Below are 17903 nucleotides of genomic sequence, written 5' to 3'. Positions count from 1 at the left end.
AATTTAATCGAGCCAGGTTGTTCAACACAACAAAAAAAACACACTTTCGGGTTCCAAATTTATTTTTTGAGGTATAGCATGAGGTATTATAAGTCAGTAGTAATGCAAATTTCTCCATCGGGGATGATGGCCATCATTATATGCTTGTCCAATAAAGTACTATTCAAATTTTGATTAATAACGGTGGCCGGCTGTAGCGACTTCTACCATAAAAAAGAGAAAGATCTGAGAGGGTTTGGAGGGATGCTGTGATTAGAGCGATAAAACTAAAAAATCTGAATTAGGCAAGGACCACCGCAGCTACATATTTTTAATGGGTTGATGGTGTGGTCGGCTACCTGACGGACAAAAAGTTGAGAAGTATGAGCGATAAAGATAAATTGACAGGCTACACTTCTCTCGTAACTTTTAAGTAGCCCCCAATCCTTCAAGTCTTTCTTCAATCTAAGCTTGCTCTGATGAATTTTGTTGGAATCTTCCAAATGAGGAGGACGTTAACTTCTGTTACCATCTGACTTACATGTTGAAGTCACTGCAAAGGTTTCTCGTGCTATTAATAAAACTCAAATAGCCCCGAAATCCCAAGACATATTTCGCGAATTCCACACATAACACCCCCTTAAATCATCGTGGCTATTGTGGTGTTCCCGCTACCAAAAATTACCACCTATTTGATGGCCATCCGTGCTGAACATACAATAAGGCCTCGTTCACAATAAAAAGGTTCGGACATAAATCGCGGACGCGACAATTGCCGATGTGACATCGGTCTAATGATGTCATACGTCATCTATTGTAGACGAGGCAAATTATCACGTGACGGCGATATAAGGAATTTCGTTTTGGTTTAATAAAATATTGGGGCTGTTTGTAAAGATGGGAGAATAAGGGACTTGAATGCCTGTATGGTCGAACAACGGGTCCTCGTATGGGTGAGAAATATATGTAATTAAGGTTGGAAATTAGCCGTCATCTCATAAATCATAAAGAGTGCTTAAAGATTAGTACCATAAGCCGCAGACCTCTATTTGTATGTGCAATTTTCTTATCAAATTTTCCTTATTGCCTTACAAATGGCTTGCACCAAAGTTATATACAGTTTTGTGGTGGCAAGTAGAAGCAAATTTTCCCGTTCATTGTCCCATGGAAAGCGTCCTATTCACATGTAAATTTCTTGCGCTTTAAAATTCTTTCCCCCTTTGGACTGTAAATCAACTACTTCAGATTGTCGGGGATCGGAATGTTGCTGCTATTTTTTTATATTCAGTAATCAGGAAATATTTTTAACAACCGTTAATGTTTTCTCCACCGAAAATTTTCAAAATTTCGGTCCTTCGTTTCCATTTTTTCCAACATTAGGAAGGAAGTAACTTTATGAAACCACCGAAATCAAGTATTCGATTAATATTTGAAAAAGGTCTCAAGTCAGACAAGCGTTGTGTTATGGAGTACCCGCATAATAGGGAAGTGTGTGTCATAGGGAGTAAGGTTATGATCAGATTTATTACTGATGGAATATAATAAACATGGAAGGGACTATTTACAAATGGGTAAAAATTCGCATTTCCAATAAATAACAACAATATCGTGTAAACTTTGATGTAAAAATTATGTAAAAATTGTTTCTCTATTTTATTGAAGTGTTTCCGAATTTAGGAGATCAGTTTGGCATAGTAAGTTGGGATATTTCCGAAATTTTGAATTCAACTAACGCCTATCTAAATATATCACAAAATCTATTGTTAACAATAATTTTAAAAATCTTATGAAAAAGCTTAGTAATTTTATCAAAGTGATAGTTTTCTTAAAATTTTCTCCGATTTCAGGACTAAATGTATTTTACTTTGTAACTGGTCATGACAAGTAAACGCATTTCATTTCGTAACACTTATAATGTGACACCAGTAACAACAATGGTTTGCTCTATCTCTATAGAAATTGTTACAAAACATTGCTCATAGAATTCTAAGGGACATTCTACATCATTTTTTTTTTATCTGCAATAAAAGTGAGATCAGGCATGCTTCGTTGCAGAAATACAGAATGCTCCTCATTCTTTTCTTTACAGCTCTTACAGATTTTAAAATGTATTTAGTGTTAAATTTGCGATCTTAACATCTCAGCTGAAGCTAAACGTCTACGGACTGGTAGTTGCTTTGTTGTTTAATATGATGGAGTAAATAAATGGAGGTCTAACTTAGAAACGCCCTGTAGAATGTTAGATCTAGCCGAGGTTTTGTGCCAAACAAATCGGTGAGATTAGTAGTTGGTACTTACTCCAAGCTTTGACCTCTAAATTAAGAAATGTCAACGAGTAGATAGAATACAAGTCCCTGAAGAATATTTTGCAATAACCTGTATATGGTTGCTGACCAAAATATTCTATAATTTGGAAATGTGCGCAATAGTTTTTTTTTAATTTATTATTATATAACGTACTTGCAGATTTAATTTCTTGCTCTAACTCTACAACTAAAAGACATGTCGACCGATTCCGAACCAAACAACTCAATCCGTAGATAAATATGTAGCAATATCACGTAGGGAGAGTTGTTAAATCGTGGCTTCAGCGTACACTTGACCCTCGCACATTTTAACATTCATAAGAAATATCATGTTGTCATAATGATAGCAGCTTGACAAACAATTTCGTTATGGTCGTTCACACGTCCATATAGGAGGGTCAAGTAGGAGAGCCGAACCTAAGCTACGAAACAATAACTAGATTTTCACAGTCCACGTTTATTTGTTTTTAAAAATGTTTAAACAAAGTCACGGATGTAATAATGATTTGACTAATATGATAAAAGCGCTATATCTTTTCGAACAGCGTTCGTTTTCCTATATCTAATTGAAAGAATAACGGGAATTGAGGAGGCATTATACAAACCACGGAAAAATCCCCCATTAATTCGGAATAAGGAAAACCGTTCCGCGTTTCGAAATCTGGATTTGAACAAGCCAATTTGGAAAATCATTCAATTTTCCGGTCGAACGACCGTTTCGCCTATAAAAACTACAAACTGAAACGTCTTATTTTACAGGGACGCATTCACGCGATTTAACGAAATCGCAATAACCGACCATTATTTTCTGGACGTATGCAATAAGGCATGCGCACTGATAACGAATTGTATAGTAGTATGAGAGTACGTAGGAGGGAACACACGAGTGCAACTTCAATAAGACCTGAGGTCCAAGGAATAGCTCATGTATCGGCCGTGCAATCTTGTTCGTCCAATCAAAGTTCCCAACTTCTCGCGTAGTGAAACGTAAAAACAAATGCAGAGCTAGAAACCGCACAAAATACGTCACTGGAATCTTTGCGGAGTGGAGCTAATTTTAATGTATTTAATGCAAAGTATCGGCAACATCGGCACTCGTAAATCACCGTTTTTATGAGCCATTTGGGTCGAATATTAATCGGCTGCCAGAGGAACTGCGGAAAAATTCTTAATATGTCTTGAATGGGGGGATAATGCCTCGAATTTCCCTTTCAAACTTTTTTTTATATCGCCACTAACTGTTATTAAATCATTTTATTAGATAGAATAATCAATTTATTAGTCAAAATGTTTCCCTAAAGACCCGAAACAAACCCGAGCATTCAAACTCCTCAGCCGTTCAAATCGGAACAATTGAAAGCAATCATTCACGACTATACGACGACCAAGCAAATCGAGTGTGCTTCTTGAATCGAAACACTTGAACTCAAAACCAAATCATTAACGAAACAATTGGAAATCGTCGAGGAACAACTGCGAATCGCTATAAAACAATCGCGCAACTACAAAACGAAACGTCGTCGCGCAATCAGACGTAAACAAATGAAAATCAACAATAATCCCGCGATGGCGTTTCTTTAATTAAAATGGCGCCGGAAAATTGAAACAGGTGAAAGAATAGATTGGAAGAGATGGTGACTATAAAGTGGAAACTCGGCTTAATCTAGATTCTAAAAGGTTTATTCACACTTTACCCCTTTTTTGTCGTAATGTTTAGCTATAGACATGCACTGTTATTTGCGGTATTACCGGCATATTTGATTTCTCTTTTGAATTTCACGTATTGTTCTAAACTTGTTTGAGGCCTCATTTGACTGTAATTATATTGGAGTTGATCCTCTCGCTCTCCCAACACAGGTTTATGAAGAACCGTGACTGCACTCGCACAAGAGAAAAATTGAGATCGCGACCTTTGTAACCGCTCAAGGGCTGGTGTTATTATCAAGAACTGTCAATTACGTCATTAGAAGGCTGCGAGTGGTATAAGAAAAGCATTCAAACGTGTGCAAGTATATGCGGGTCGGTTTTGCGAGTTTGAGCACTCTACGAGTGGCATGTGGTTGAATTTGAAAAGTGGCCTACTTTTATAGATTTATTAGCCTATTATTAAAAAAAAAAAAAAAAGGAGGCATTAAGCCGGAGTAATTATTTCCACCGATATTAATCACACAGACGGAGAACTTAAACGTTCGCATTGCGGGAGAGGAAAAAATCTAAGAAAAACCGAACATATTTATAGCAAAAATTGATAAATATCCCAATTAAGGGAAAAACGCCGCTCCTTTTAATATCGGTGCATAAAAAATAGCGATTTAATCCCCTTTATAGCGAAAAATTGCTAATTTAAATCGAAGGATCCGACTCACGACCGAGGAAACCGGGTATAAATTATCGAAATTATTATATTAAAAAATCCTTCCGAGAAAATTTAACTGATCGCGCCAGAGGCAATTTTTCGCATTTAAAAAACCGCCCACCAGATTAAAGTAAAACCCATTTCGGTAATTGCAGATCGGAGATACTGTTATTACCGGAACTTTTTTTCCACCACCCCAATTTCGTCATTTGTTGTAAGTATTCGCATGCAAATATCCGTGCCTACATCAAAATACCTCATCAATGTTGAATTCTTTAAATTGGAGCAAACTAGCGACACCGACGTGCGCAAACACTTGTTTCCCAACCTCGTGCCGTAAGGGCGCACCACTGTTCGCGGCATTTCCGCGATATTTCATAACCGCTCAAATACAGGGAGGAAAGAGGATACCGGGCAAACCATGATGGGCGTGCGGAAACACGCGCGCCTGGTGAAGCCAACGAGTAGAAACACGTGTCGCCGGGTTGGCCAACATCGTCTCTTTCCTTCCAACTTGAACGCCCATGAAATGCGGCAAACATTCATCCGATCATACGCGACGCAAACACGTTCCTGTGCTTTCACGTTCCCAAACATAGAATTCTGACCATTAATCCGACCTGCAATAAAGGTGATAAAGTGAAAAATTTTTTCAATCTCACCCAAAACTCGACCCTCTCGTGCTTAAAAAAAATGTCACGGGATGGGCATTTTACTAGAGTTTTGTAAGGGGGCGATTTAAAAGCTACGCTCCCTTAAAGGGCCCTCGTTTAAGAAAAAACTTATTCGGAAATGGACCTTTGACATCCAATGTGTGCAATCGTGTTTCGACCTCAAAAAAAGTAGTAGAGCTTTGCCCCGACCGTTCAAGGACGCCCTGTATCACGGTGATTTCTTAATTTATAACGTGATTTTCTGAAAATCCCTAAGAACATCAGCGAAATGAACAATTTGTTCGTCAAGCGAATCGCCCTTTCAATGTTTTAGGGCAGGAACTAGTAAATAATTGTTTCTTTTTATTATAAATAAAAAAAAAAAATACTGCAAAACACACGATTGGCGAGCGTTATTGCCGCACGGATCTCCATTCCATAACTATAAGTAATGATTGGCTGATCTGAATTAGCTGGACTAGCGCAACGGCGGATTGCATCATGAAATACATGAATATGCTATTTCACATCGTATTTAATCTCTAAAAAGTGTATGAAATTTGAATGAATATTTACGTCTTAAAGACGCAGGTGCTCATAGCATCGCACACCCCCGACTTCTTCCACGGCGACTGCATGAACGTAATAAAAAAAAATCCATTTGCACCCGTGCAAATAACAATGGAATGTAAAAAATTTACGTTATTGCTTACGGAACAGGGCCTTTTCGAGAATCATTCACCTCTGATAAATATTAGTATTGCGGTCTGAGTTGGAAATACCAGCGTATTCAGCGATGCAAAAATACCAAAATAACGAGGGTTTTCTGACGTGTCGTTTTATTATCTGCTTCATATATCGGCGTGTTATAAATATCACTGAACTTAATTTAACCTAATTATTTAACTGTTTTATTTATATACACACACACGCACACACACACACATACATATATATATATACATATATATATTCCCCAATTTTTGCCCTTAAGTGTGATCCACTTTTGTTATTATCATACAAAAAAAGGAGTTTTGATTTCAACCTAAATGTTGCACTCCAATCTTGGCCAACACTCAAGAGGGTCAAATCCGGCACGCGCCTTAATATTACCTGTTGCCACTCACCCCCTCCGAGCCGTTGGTCATTCACGCCCCGGGGAGCACGTGACCTCAACCCTTCCGAAACTAACCCCGATTTATGGAGGGGTCGCTCTCCTGAAGGGCGACAAACTAAGGCCAGTCAAGGGGTTATTTTAAAATAAAAATGTCTTTATTTTCTCCACTTTCCAATAGATTTTCTTCAACAGACCTCTATTTTCAGAGACTGCTGCCGCTCCATCCTCCGCTCTTCTCTCCGGAATTTCTGGTAGCGAACGATTCCGGAAGCCTTTTGGCCGTAGCCGGCGTCAATGGTGTGCTGGTTCTACAGCTGCCGCCCAGGTGTCCTCCGTATGGGGCGTTCGATGGAAACAAGGACCTCGTATATTGCAGGTAATTAAGCTCGGGTAAGGGAGTTCGAAAGTGTTGAAACTTGCGTTAAGGGCTCTATTTGGCAGGGAATGTTCTGTATTTTCTGAGGTCAGCCATAACTCGTAAAATCGAGGACGATCTAAGGGCGTTTTTTATGTAAATTGCCGGTTGAGCATTTCATTGGGAAAGCTTGTTTTGTCAATTCGCACTCAATACTGGGAAAGTATTTGGCACAGTCTGGGGTAATAAGAAAATACAACATTTCTCGAGTTTTTAATATACAGTAGTGGTCATAATTACGGCAAATTTTAAATAAAATGCATTCAAATGAAATGTCAACAATTCCCATAAGAAACTGTCAAAACGCATTTTTTCAATACCGGACGAAAATATGACAACACTTGGTATTTTAAAATTTCACTTGATCTGCAGACTTGTGTGTTTAAAGACGCTTTACATTCTAATTATTATTATATCGACGAATTCCATTATGGGTCGAGGTAAAACGATCTCATTAGAGATCAGGAAAATTATCATTGAGCGGTGTAAAAGTGGCGAGCGGCAAAGCGAAATTGTAAAGAGTTTGGACGTGCCTAAGTCAATTGTATCTCGAATTACTTACAAATTCAGACAAACTGGAAGTGAAGCAGCTGCAAAAAATTCAGGACGCACCGGGAAAACTACAAAAAGAACTGATAAATGGGTAATTCGAATGAGTCAAAAAAATCCATTTCTATCGTCCACTCGTATGAAATCGCCTTTAAAGGAAACGGGCCTAGCTCGTGTCAGTTCCAAGACCATAAGATGCAGATTAGTGGAAAATGGATTATTTGGTAGGTGACCAGCGGAAAAACCATTGCTGTCTAAGAAGAACAACTTCAGTTTGCGCAGAATCACCAACGCTGGACATCTGAACAGTGGAAATTGGTAGTTTTCAGCGACGAGTCCAAATTTAACTTATACAAACGCGATGGCCCATCATACGTCAGACGACCCAAAGGCGCGAGGTTGCAAAAGAAGTTCGTTTTACCAACCGTAAAACACGGAGGAGGTTCGATTGTGGTTTGGGGTTGTTTCTCTGGTTTTGGTATGGGTCCGCTTCACGAAATAGAAGGTCGCACGGATCGGTCCACGTACCGAGATATCCTCAGGAATCATTTACAACCATATCTTGAAGAAGCCGTGCCACTAAGAAGCATTTTCCAACGAGATAATGACCCCAAGCGTAAATCGAAACTTGTTTCAGAATGGTTTAGAGAGGAAAGGATAGAAGTTCTTGCTTGGCCGTCGCGATCTCCCGATCTCGACCCCATAGAAAATTTGTGGGATTATGTGGATAATAAAATTCGGAATAATGCATATTCCAATCTACAGGATTTATTTCAGGCACCTCAAGAAGCCTGGAAGGGTGTTGACAACAATTACATCGACAATTTAATAAAGTCAATGCCGCGAAGACGTGCAGAAGTTATTCAGCAGGGGGGGCATTATGCAAAATATTAATTATTGAACAATTCTTTTGGAATTTGTTGAAGTTTTGTCACTCTTTATAATTATTTTGGAAAAGTTGCTCTATTTTTGTCCAAGTCGAAATGAATGTATTTTTTTATTTTTGTATGCGAATTATCGCTGTTTTATTGTTATATACTTCTATCGTGAACAGTCATTGTAGAATCATATTTTCAAAAGCTATTTTCAATTTAGGCCGTTAAGTCTAAATTATTTGAAATTTAAAAAGTTGCCATAACTTTGACCGCTGCTGTATGCATATGGACAGCCGTGGATTGGAAAAAAATACAAGAAAAATTAGTAGAATAAAACGCATGTCCTCTAAATTATTATACAACTTCGAGCCAAAAAATCACACGAGGTTGGTAATTTATTGAAGTAATTTTTTAACAAACCTCCAGAGCCTGCACGTAACTTTTAAATAGAACAGAAATTTTGCGCAAATCGCACTAGTTTTAACAATAAAAAATTCTACGAAATAAATTTCGACGTTCCAAACGTTAAAATCGAGTTTCTCGTAAATTATAGTTCGTAACGTTGCATCTCCTCCCCGTGGGGTCTTCACTGTATTATATGTCAAATTGCGAACATCAAAAATCAGCCGTATTTACATAAATAGTACATAACATATATTCCATCAGTCGGGTCCGTTTGGTCACTGCCGATAAAAATTCAGCAACCCTTTTAAATTAAAAATTAGCCACCTCCGTGTTTGTATAGCGAGTCGAAAATCGGAATTTTATCGCGTTTTTTCTGATATTTATTGTATTTGTTCTTCGTCTAATGGTTATGGAAAATGCGTCGGGTTCGCTCTGATATTACGGAAAGCCGCCATTAATTTTAAATTTGTATGCCTGCATGCTTTTGTGTCCGCTTGCCTTTTGGGTGGATCTCGTTTTTTGTTGTCTCATCATTTCGTAAAATCCCACTGTGTGAAGTTCATATTTGTACTTTTCAAATCCCGAAAATCGGCCTATTAATTGAATAAAAGTAATTAAGAAATGATTCCCTTTGAAAACCACTCCGGCATCTTTTAAGGAATATTAAGAGTGATTTAATTAAAAAGGGATTAAATAAAGGTGTTACTCCGTTGCCTGTCTCTCTCTTGCCACTGAACTCCGAACTAAGTTTTTGCAGCAAAACTTTACCATTAAATTTTTTAAACAAATTTACAGGTTTTTCTCCTTCTTGTGCGTCTAAATGTGGCTCTTAGGTTCATATTGATATCGCTTGAGTAACGATTTTCAAGAAAAAGGAAATAGGATTTGAGCAATGCACAAGATTGCCCCAGCCTAATGGACCGAACGTCATCCGCATATTCTCGCAATTTATCTTATACGAAAGTTACCAGTTTCCGATACAGGAAGTGTTTCGATCGCTTTGTCCAATTTTGCCAGTAGTTTTGGCCGTTTTTCAGATTTTCAATTCGAAATTAACATCGGAACTCCCATTCAAGTTTACCGCACTGGACTCCAGAGTAAAAAACTTTTTTCTACGTTTCCCTTTCTTCTCAGTACGACATTCATCTTATCGATGTTGAGTCTCACGCCCGTTTCCAACAACTTCACACCGACCTTGTGCTAACCACGATTGCTCTTCTTCTGATAGCTAAATCTCCATTTCGGCATAGAAAATAATTTTGGTCGGTGACTTTTTAGCCCTTTTTTTGGATTCTCTTGACTTGAAAAGGGCATTTTATTAACGAAACGGTACCGATTTTGTAGCTGTGCGACACACGAAGTTCGCTCAAAAATTTCCTCATTAAACAAAAGTATGAAAGTTATTTCGAGAGCGCTTTTCGCAAAAACAGGGATTTTCATATTAATGGGCAAAGTCATGGTTTGTCTTGGGGCCGTTGGCACTGGCCGCCATAACAACTCCGAACTGGCTTGAGTTCGTTCGGGGCTCAGTAACATGTATTTTCTGCCTGCCGTGCTTCTTAAAGGCGGCAGTTGAAGAAAAATTCGTTTTGCCATCGAAGCGATGTCGAAATAAAGCTTTGATATTGGCAGTATGTGACAATACGACTGGCCAAGTACATGCTGCCCGTAGCGACAGAATCGAGCAGTACTAAAGTCCTTTCTACAAGGTATCTACTAAATGGTGGCATCAATTTCAAAGGGTGAGTCCTTGTTCGATTTTATGAAAAAAAGTCCAAATAAACGTATGTCGTATCTTGCGTCTTTTTCGCGATACAATATCTTGATGAAATTCAGTATCCAGAAGCCTTCCGATGCAGGAAATTCAAATGTGAGATCGGTTGTATCGCAACACGCTGGGGACTATTATTACACGTTTATTAATAAATTAATGTTTTGTCGAAATGACGCGCAAAGAAATTTTTAATCGTCGAAATCCATTTCTCTGAGAGTTCTCGATCAAGCATATCTCTTCGTTTAGAATTAACGGGGGAACGAGATGTAATCTAGTTGAAATCAAAATACGGGGTCCTAAGAGCGTTAGGGCAAATTTAACACAAGAACATTACTGCTTCATACACGTTGCAGTAAAACCGACATCGTATTTGAATTTTTCGACTCGGAGAACCCCTGAACGTTGAATTTCATCGAGATACTGCGCCGTCACGTTCGAAAATATTCATGAAAAACCAAAAAAAAAACGAATTTTGACACCCTGCATCACGAAAACGAAGCAAGAGAGAACATACGTTTATCAGGGCTTTTGTTCATGAAATGTCGCAAGGAATCACCCCTTGGAATCGATACCATCGTTTAGTAGATACCCTGTGTACGTGTATACATAAGCAAGGGTTTGCAGCTGAAGTACCATGTGTAAGGCATTATCGCACGAGTCCAAGTTTGCGAAATAAGGCGCAACTCGTTGCACTTTAGCCGCGATTTAGTGACGATAATACCTTATATACTGTTTGCAATTCATTGCAAAACAGAGAGCGAAGCGGCGAGCTTTGCAAACTTGGACTGAAATTTGCAAAACTCGTTGCTTCGCTCCTTGTTTTACGCGAAACTCTGCAGCAACGAGTTTAGCAAACTCGGACCAGGACGAGAGTGCGTTGCCGCGCGAAACTTGTATCTTAACAATATAACGTAACTTAACCAGTTATATGTTATATTGCCACGAAACGTGCAATGACTGGTACCAGTTACGTTAACGTTAACGTTAACGTACCAGTTACGTTAACGTTAATGTACCAGTTACGTTAACGTTAACGTAACTGGTACTAGACCGGCGTCCGCAAGACGCAATGGAGACGAAGGAGAGTTTTTCGATAAGCCCCTGGAAGTACTGAACTCGTTCAGTATTTTACGATGGATTGAAAATATTTCCTATGGAAAAAATGTTTATTCCGTCCCTGCTTCGTATACCTAATGCATTGCGCCTAGAAAACACTTGCATGTCGCGGGCCCGTTCGCGATATCCATTTGTTTTACGATCTCCAACTCGATGGCACCCGGTTAAATATTTCAGGGACGACAAAAGCCACGATACCAACATTTTCGAAGAAAGGATGTGTCGTTTGAACAAACACCTGTCATACATTATAGAACTACCAGCCCGATTCTCGAAATCTGAAATCGATTTCGACTGTCAACCCATTGAGTTTGATCGGACAATTTTCAAGTGGGAATTCGGCAGAGGAACTTCGAGATCTTTGTCATTTCAAAAGTATCCCGAAACGTCTTTCCGAACCTCGTGGAGGATTAATTAGTCATTGTGACAGTTCAACTTAGCGAAATGGCATTCGAAATCGAATCGAGATTTCGGGACTCCCAAATTTTAAAGCTCAGTAAAAGAAACGTGGAGTAGCGTGCAACTAGTGCCGAAAGTTGAACTTTAAGCTGTCTTCGCACGCGCATAAGAAAATCCAATCGACTCGTTTGACCAACTCTGAGGTCCGCCATCGTAAAAATGGAGCACGTGAGATCGCACCCGAGAAGTAGTTGCGTCCTTTTGTCCGCGTTTTTCTTTGACACCTTGTATACTTAAAACGTGCACACCGAGGCAGGTGCGCACTGACATGCAGGGTATTTCGTGTTATTATTGGGTCGTTCGATAATTAATGTCGTTTTATTCTCATAGATGGCTCAATTTATACATATCGAGTAATAGCGATCTCGTCGCTTGTATTATTATATGCCAATTTAAAGGTTATGTTTCAGACTTTTTCCGATCGAAAATCGAACTCGATTAGTAAACAAGAGGTTGTTTAAAATTTAAGTTGGAGATGGACAATCGAAGTGAGCATTACCGACACATTTTATTATTTTACTTTCGAAAGGGCAAAAATGCAGTTTAAGCTCGGAAGAAATTGTGTGAAGTTTATGGCGAGAACTGCCTCACTGACCGCCAGGCCAGCGTTGGTTTTCTCGCTTTCGTTCCGGAGATTTTAATGTCCAAGATGCACCACACGCTGGACGCTCAATCGCCATCGATAACGATAAAATAAAGGCCTTGATCGAAGCTAATCGGCGCATGACAACTCGAGAGACGGCAGAGAAGTTGAACATACCGAATTCAGCCGTTTCTCTGCATTTAAAAAAGCTCGGGTACGTTGGCAAATTGGATGTTCGGGTTCCTCACGAATTGAAGGAAATTCACCTCACCCAACGCATTAACTTATGCGATTTTTTGCTGAATCGTAACGAAAACGACCCAATTCTAAAAAGAGCCATAACGGGTGATGAAAAATGGATTGTCTAGGATGACGCAGTCCGAAAACGATCATGGACCAAACAAGATGGACCTGCGCAATCGACGTCCCAAGCCAACATTCATCAAAAGAAGATTTTGCTATCTGCGTGGTGGGACTACAAGGGTATTCTGTATTTCGAGCTGCTTCCGAGAAACCAAACTATTGATTCGGATGTTTACTGTTTGTCAGCTGTCGAAATTGAACGAAGAAATCAACAGAAAACGTCCTGAACTCGCCAATCGCCAAGGGGCACTGTTCCATCATGATGACGCTAGACCCCGTACGTCTTTGATAACGCATCAAAAATTATTGGAACTAAATTGGGAACTGATGCTTCATCCACCATGTAGCCCTGACTTGGCGCCATCAGATTATTGTTTGTTTCGCTCCCTTCAAAATCGTTTGAATGGTAAAAATTTCGATTCTGACCAAGCAAGTAAAAACGAGTTATTAAATCGATTTTTTACTTCAAAAAATCGAGGCTTTTTCGAACGCGGAACTTTCCAACTTGCCGAAAGATGGCAGTAGGTCACCCGCCAAGATGGCCACCGCATCGTTGACTAATATTTATTATTAATAAAGTATATCCACTTTGAAAAAAAAAACATAATAAATGCGGCATTAATTGTCGGACAACCCGATGGTTCGGCCGTTCCCTCGGCCAAATCCGAAGATTCCAAAGATATCTGCAATGCATCGAGCGAAATCCCGTGTTGGCGTTGGGTCACCTGGTATACGATACAGTTAGAAGTTAGTAGCACCGTTCGAAAATATCCCTTTGATGTCTCCTAAGTTATTCCAATTCTGAGAGCTGGAGCTTACACAACACGGAAGGCAGATACGTTTATTAAAACAAAGGCCTGTCGTGTTCAACGGAATTATGAGCAAATGTTAAATGGTCGATTAAAAAAAAATAAATATAAGTTAGTGCCAACACCACAGCGACAACAAACTTATCCCTTTGAATATGCATAGCGGGATCCTGGGAGTCGAAACTGTTCAAGTTCGGTACGGGGCTTAACTAAAGAGCCATTATTAGGATTATTATATTGTTTTAATGGGCGAAAAGAATCGCGACCACGGGTATTTGCCGTCGGATTTAGATGGGGGCTTTACATCCACGGAACCAAGTTATGTCTTGTCTTAATGGCCCTACTCGGTCTCGCTTGTTTGTAAACAGATTTTCATAAATAATAGGAACGTTTCTTAGATGAGGAGATTTCCCCTCATATAATTCATATCGTAGATCCATACGAAGAACTTTAAAGTTGCTTATGCCTCTGTTAATCAAGTTCGCGATAAAGTCCTAAAGCAACCTGTCAATTCTCGGGGCTTATTTATAATAAACCCAACCCGAAACGAGGGAAAACACGGAAAACCTCCCCGACTGTGTATCTTATAATCAACACCTGATTATTTATTCATTAATTAATCTATCTATACAAGCCCCGTATTACCTCGGTTCACCCTCCATTTCGCACCTCTAACGTTCGATCCGTTTTACCAATTTACGTGTTGCGGTTGGTTCGGTGCGAGGAAAATTAAGATTTTCTTTATCCAATAATGGGAAAATGATGTGGTTCATTGCACACATTTTTTATCATTATTACAGAATTTAAAGTTCAAAAATGAGCTTTCGCCACCCCTACGTTCACCCACTCTTTTAATGTAGGAAGTTATCCGGTGCATATCGCAAAATTATCGCGGAATAATACAGAGTTGCCGCAAAACACGTATCAAATTGCACAAAACCTTCGCTCGACATATTAACTGAAGGAAACCGGACTGTATACGACTTTTCGGTAAGTACAGGGTTGTTTCTCTCATTGCGGCCGGTCCGCACCTGCAGAGATTTTGTCATTGAAGCTAAAGAAAAAAATATATATCAAAGTCAAAAGAAAGGAATAACGATAGAGGCGAAGGGAAGAAATGAAAATCAAAAATTATAAAAATCGCCGCAGCTTAATTTTTTTCAAAAATACGCTTCGCATTGGATGTTTCAGTTTTGACCTGCGCCCTCTCGAGGCTCGATAGAAAAATGAAAAATAACGCGCCTTTGTAAATAAACTAATTCAAGCCAACACGTAATGACACACACAGGGTGTTAAAGTTTCGTGTACTTGTTTTTTCATTTCTCCGTTGCAGTTTTTATAATTTTCGAAATAATTAGTTCAAATTTGGGACGCGCGTTTCTCATAAGAGCCCAAATCGACTAACACCTGACCCCAATGCGAAAACCTTCTGCTCAGGCTCTTTAGTCACACGTCGTTAATATACACTCAAAGATTTATTTCTACGTTAAATTTCATGTTTGTTACCTGTTTTCCGGCAATTTCTAGAATTGTCCTTTAAAACACCCCATTTTTACCAGAACTTTCGCGTTGGCATTTCAAAATTCATAGGACCCTCTTTATCTCAATTAACATCCCTAACTCTGCCCCTGGTGGCATGAAAAACTTAATAATTTAATATCTAGTTATAACCTGTCGAGAGACCCAAATTCCGATATTCTCGGAGTCCGTCCTAGGGTGGTAGGTTTCGAATACCTACTGAAGAATTTATTATGGTAACAATTGGTCGTTTCTATGGTGGCGTTGCAAATTGTTAGAAAACCAGACGAAAAAATACAAGTGACAAATAAGTTTCTAAGTTGAACGAGAAATTAAAAGCTTTGGCTGTGGAATATCAGCGACGTACCACAAAAAGGTTCAGGGAGGTCCGAAGAATATTACCATGTAGATTTTAATCGACGTTAGACAACGAATATTGAAATCTCAGCAAAAGTGCACGCTAAATTGGAACTAAATGTCTCAAAAATCGGAAAAAACTGCACAAAAACTGAAATTAACTGAAATTTTAATGCCCTGTGTCACGGTGATTGCGCTTTTTTCAAATGATGTCGACTTCCAAAGTCGTCTTTTGCTATTTTCCAGCACTCTCTGAAGAATCGCAGATTTAAACTGAAACACCCCGTACTATTATCTACACGTCGTGTGTAAGCGAAATCGTTTACGGTCACCGTTCGTTAATTTTAAGTTGCTTTTCTTGAAATTTAGCACTTGTCTTGCGCACAAAATGCCATTTGGTAACATTTACAAACGCGAGTTTTCGCGCAACAAGACTAACACAACTCCTATTCTCGCGTTGAAAAATATCGAAAAAAATTAAGAACATTTTAATATACACCGCAGAGTTGCCCTGCAAAGCATTATATAAATTAAAAATATGTACGTGTAAAAAGCTGAGCTTCCTAAACGAATGAAGATATCGGTACGACTTGAAAACCAGCAACAAGCCGAGAAGTGTTAGAAACTTCCCACTGCACGCTTACGTCACGAGGTGTTCTAAAGTCGAACGGAAGGCCGAAACGTTGTTCCACCCTGTATATTCGAAACTGATTTCTATTTAGGAGATTTCAAGGCTAAAACGGGTCGCATCTAGCTGTAAATTTTTTTACGCTTCGATGCGCTACCACAATTGCCAGTTTACCCAATTGCGCTTCGACGTGTTCATGATTCATGTTGCGCAATCGGATTCGAGGCGCGTCGAGGGCCTGAATACTCCCATTATGTGATTCCAAATACAATTGTGGCAGCTATTTTTAAATGTACATTTAGGAAAACCTTTAGGTCTCATTGACATCGAGAAAATCATATTGACAGAACCTGATTTAAGACGACTCATGAGTCTGACGCTTTTGCGGATTGTGAGAGTGTCTGGACGAACGCACTAACTCAGTTTTTGAGCTCGAGTCTACTCGATTGGTAGGTAGAAAAAGTAGATTCTGTCTCAATGAGCTGTGTTCCTAATTCGACTGAAATGCGTCTACGGGTTTTGGATCGATATTACGCGTGCACGGGAAAGATATTCCTTTGGTAGGTACCCTTTTGGGGGAAGCGATCAGATGATCCTCCATCCGTGTTGGACGGCTGAATTGGAGAGGGGGGAACGTAGGCAGTGTAAAGAGGTGTATTATATACGAACTCGAACTTACAAGCCAATCTTGACAAGGATTAAGTGGCATACCAAAAGACAATGCCTTGCTAGAGCCTTCACCTAGTAATTTCTTGCCAAGCTCACGTTTTGCTTAGCTCACGCTCAACGTTTTTTCCCCTATAACCGTGGTGTGGCGGTATCCGTTAATATCCGCTAATGTTATCCATCCTTTTTACGAAGATCGACAGACCTAAAAAATCGTATAGTCCTGCCCTGGGCCAAAACAGCATATATCATCCACTCGCCTGACATTTCAGGCATCAACTATCGTAAGATATTGAAGAAGAAAGTTAAGACTTACGCTATAGGACAGGTATATCGTTCAGGTACGTATATGACGTTTCCCGGGGGATGAAATGCGACTTTGAACCTATTACTGCGGAATAGTTTTAGTGAATAATCATGTTTTCAGATGGGCATATGTACGTGGCATTGTTACGAACGAGTTCATCTCCCCCGGGGAACAAAATATATGTTTTAGAGCCGCATCTTATCGAGCGAGAATCGAATAAAATATTCATCCCTTTAAACAACTACCGCCCGAAAAGTAAGATTTATCGACGGAGGTAGCGGTCAGCTACATCGGAAAACAAAAGGGTTGTTTTTAGAATTAGGGGGCGGTTTTTTACGACTCCGGAAACGGCCGGGGGATGAGGGTTACTGCCGCAAAGGCTTTCTTTTGTTTTTGCCGGTAGCGTATCGATGATTTAATGGGGAGGAGGATGGAGAAATGATGGCTAATTCGAAAGGGTGAGTTTTTTGTTCGCGTTTTCAAGAGGGTTCAATTCGGATGTTGCCTGCGGTAAAGCTTATTTACTTTCGGCAAAAATTTCCTTCACGATTATAATTTTAGAAAGATATTAGATGGAACATTACCTGTAAACAGGTTGCCGAAAGATATGGCGGACGACACCTTGCCTGATATCAGAAAGTTTCAAAGTGCAATTAGGTACAACGGGT

General features: G+C 39.4%; 1 protein-coding gene across 1 annotated transcript in view; it reads left to right on the top strand.

Moving 5' to 3' along the window:
• Positions 1 to 17903, top strand: part of mbo (Nuclear pore complex protein Nup88) — a 51382-nt gene that overhangs the window by 19887 nt on the left and 13592 nt on the right. Inside the window, exon 2 of the mRNA XM_066297570.1 lies at positions 6618 to 6787. Coding sequence (XP_066153667.1) covers positions 6618 to 6787 — 170 coding nt within the window. The remainder of the gene's footprint in view (positions 1 to 6617; positions 6788 to 17903) is intronic.

Source organism: Euwallacea fornicatus, chromosome 29 (genome assembly GCF_040115645.1).
Source record: "Euwallacea fornicatus isolate EFF26 chromosome 29, ASM4011564v1, whole genome shotgun sequence".
Taxonomy (NCBI): Eukaryota; Metazoa; Arthropoda; class Insecta; order Coleoptera; family Curculionidae; genus Euwallacea; species Euwallacea fornicatus.
The sequence above is the reverse complement of the archived record's forward strand: the minus strand, read 5'-3'. Positions and strand labels throughout refer to the sequence as shown.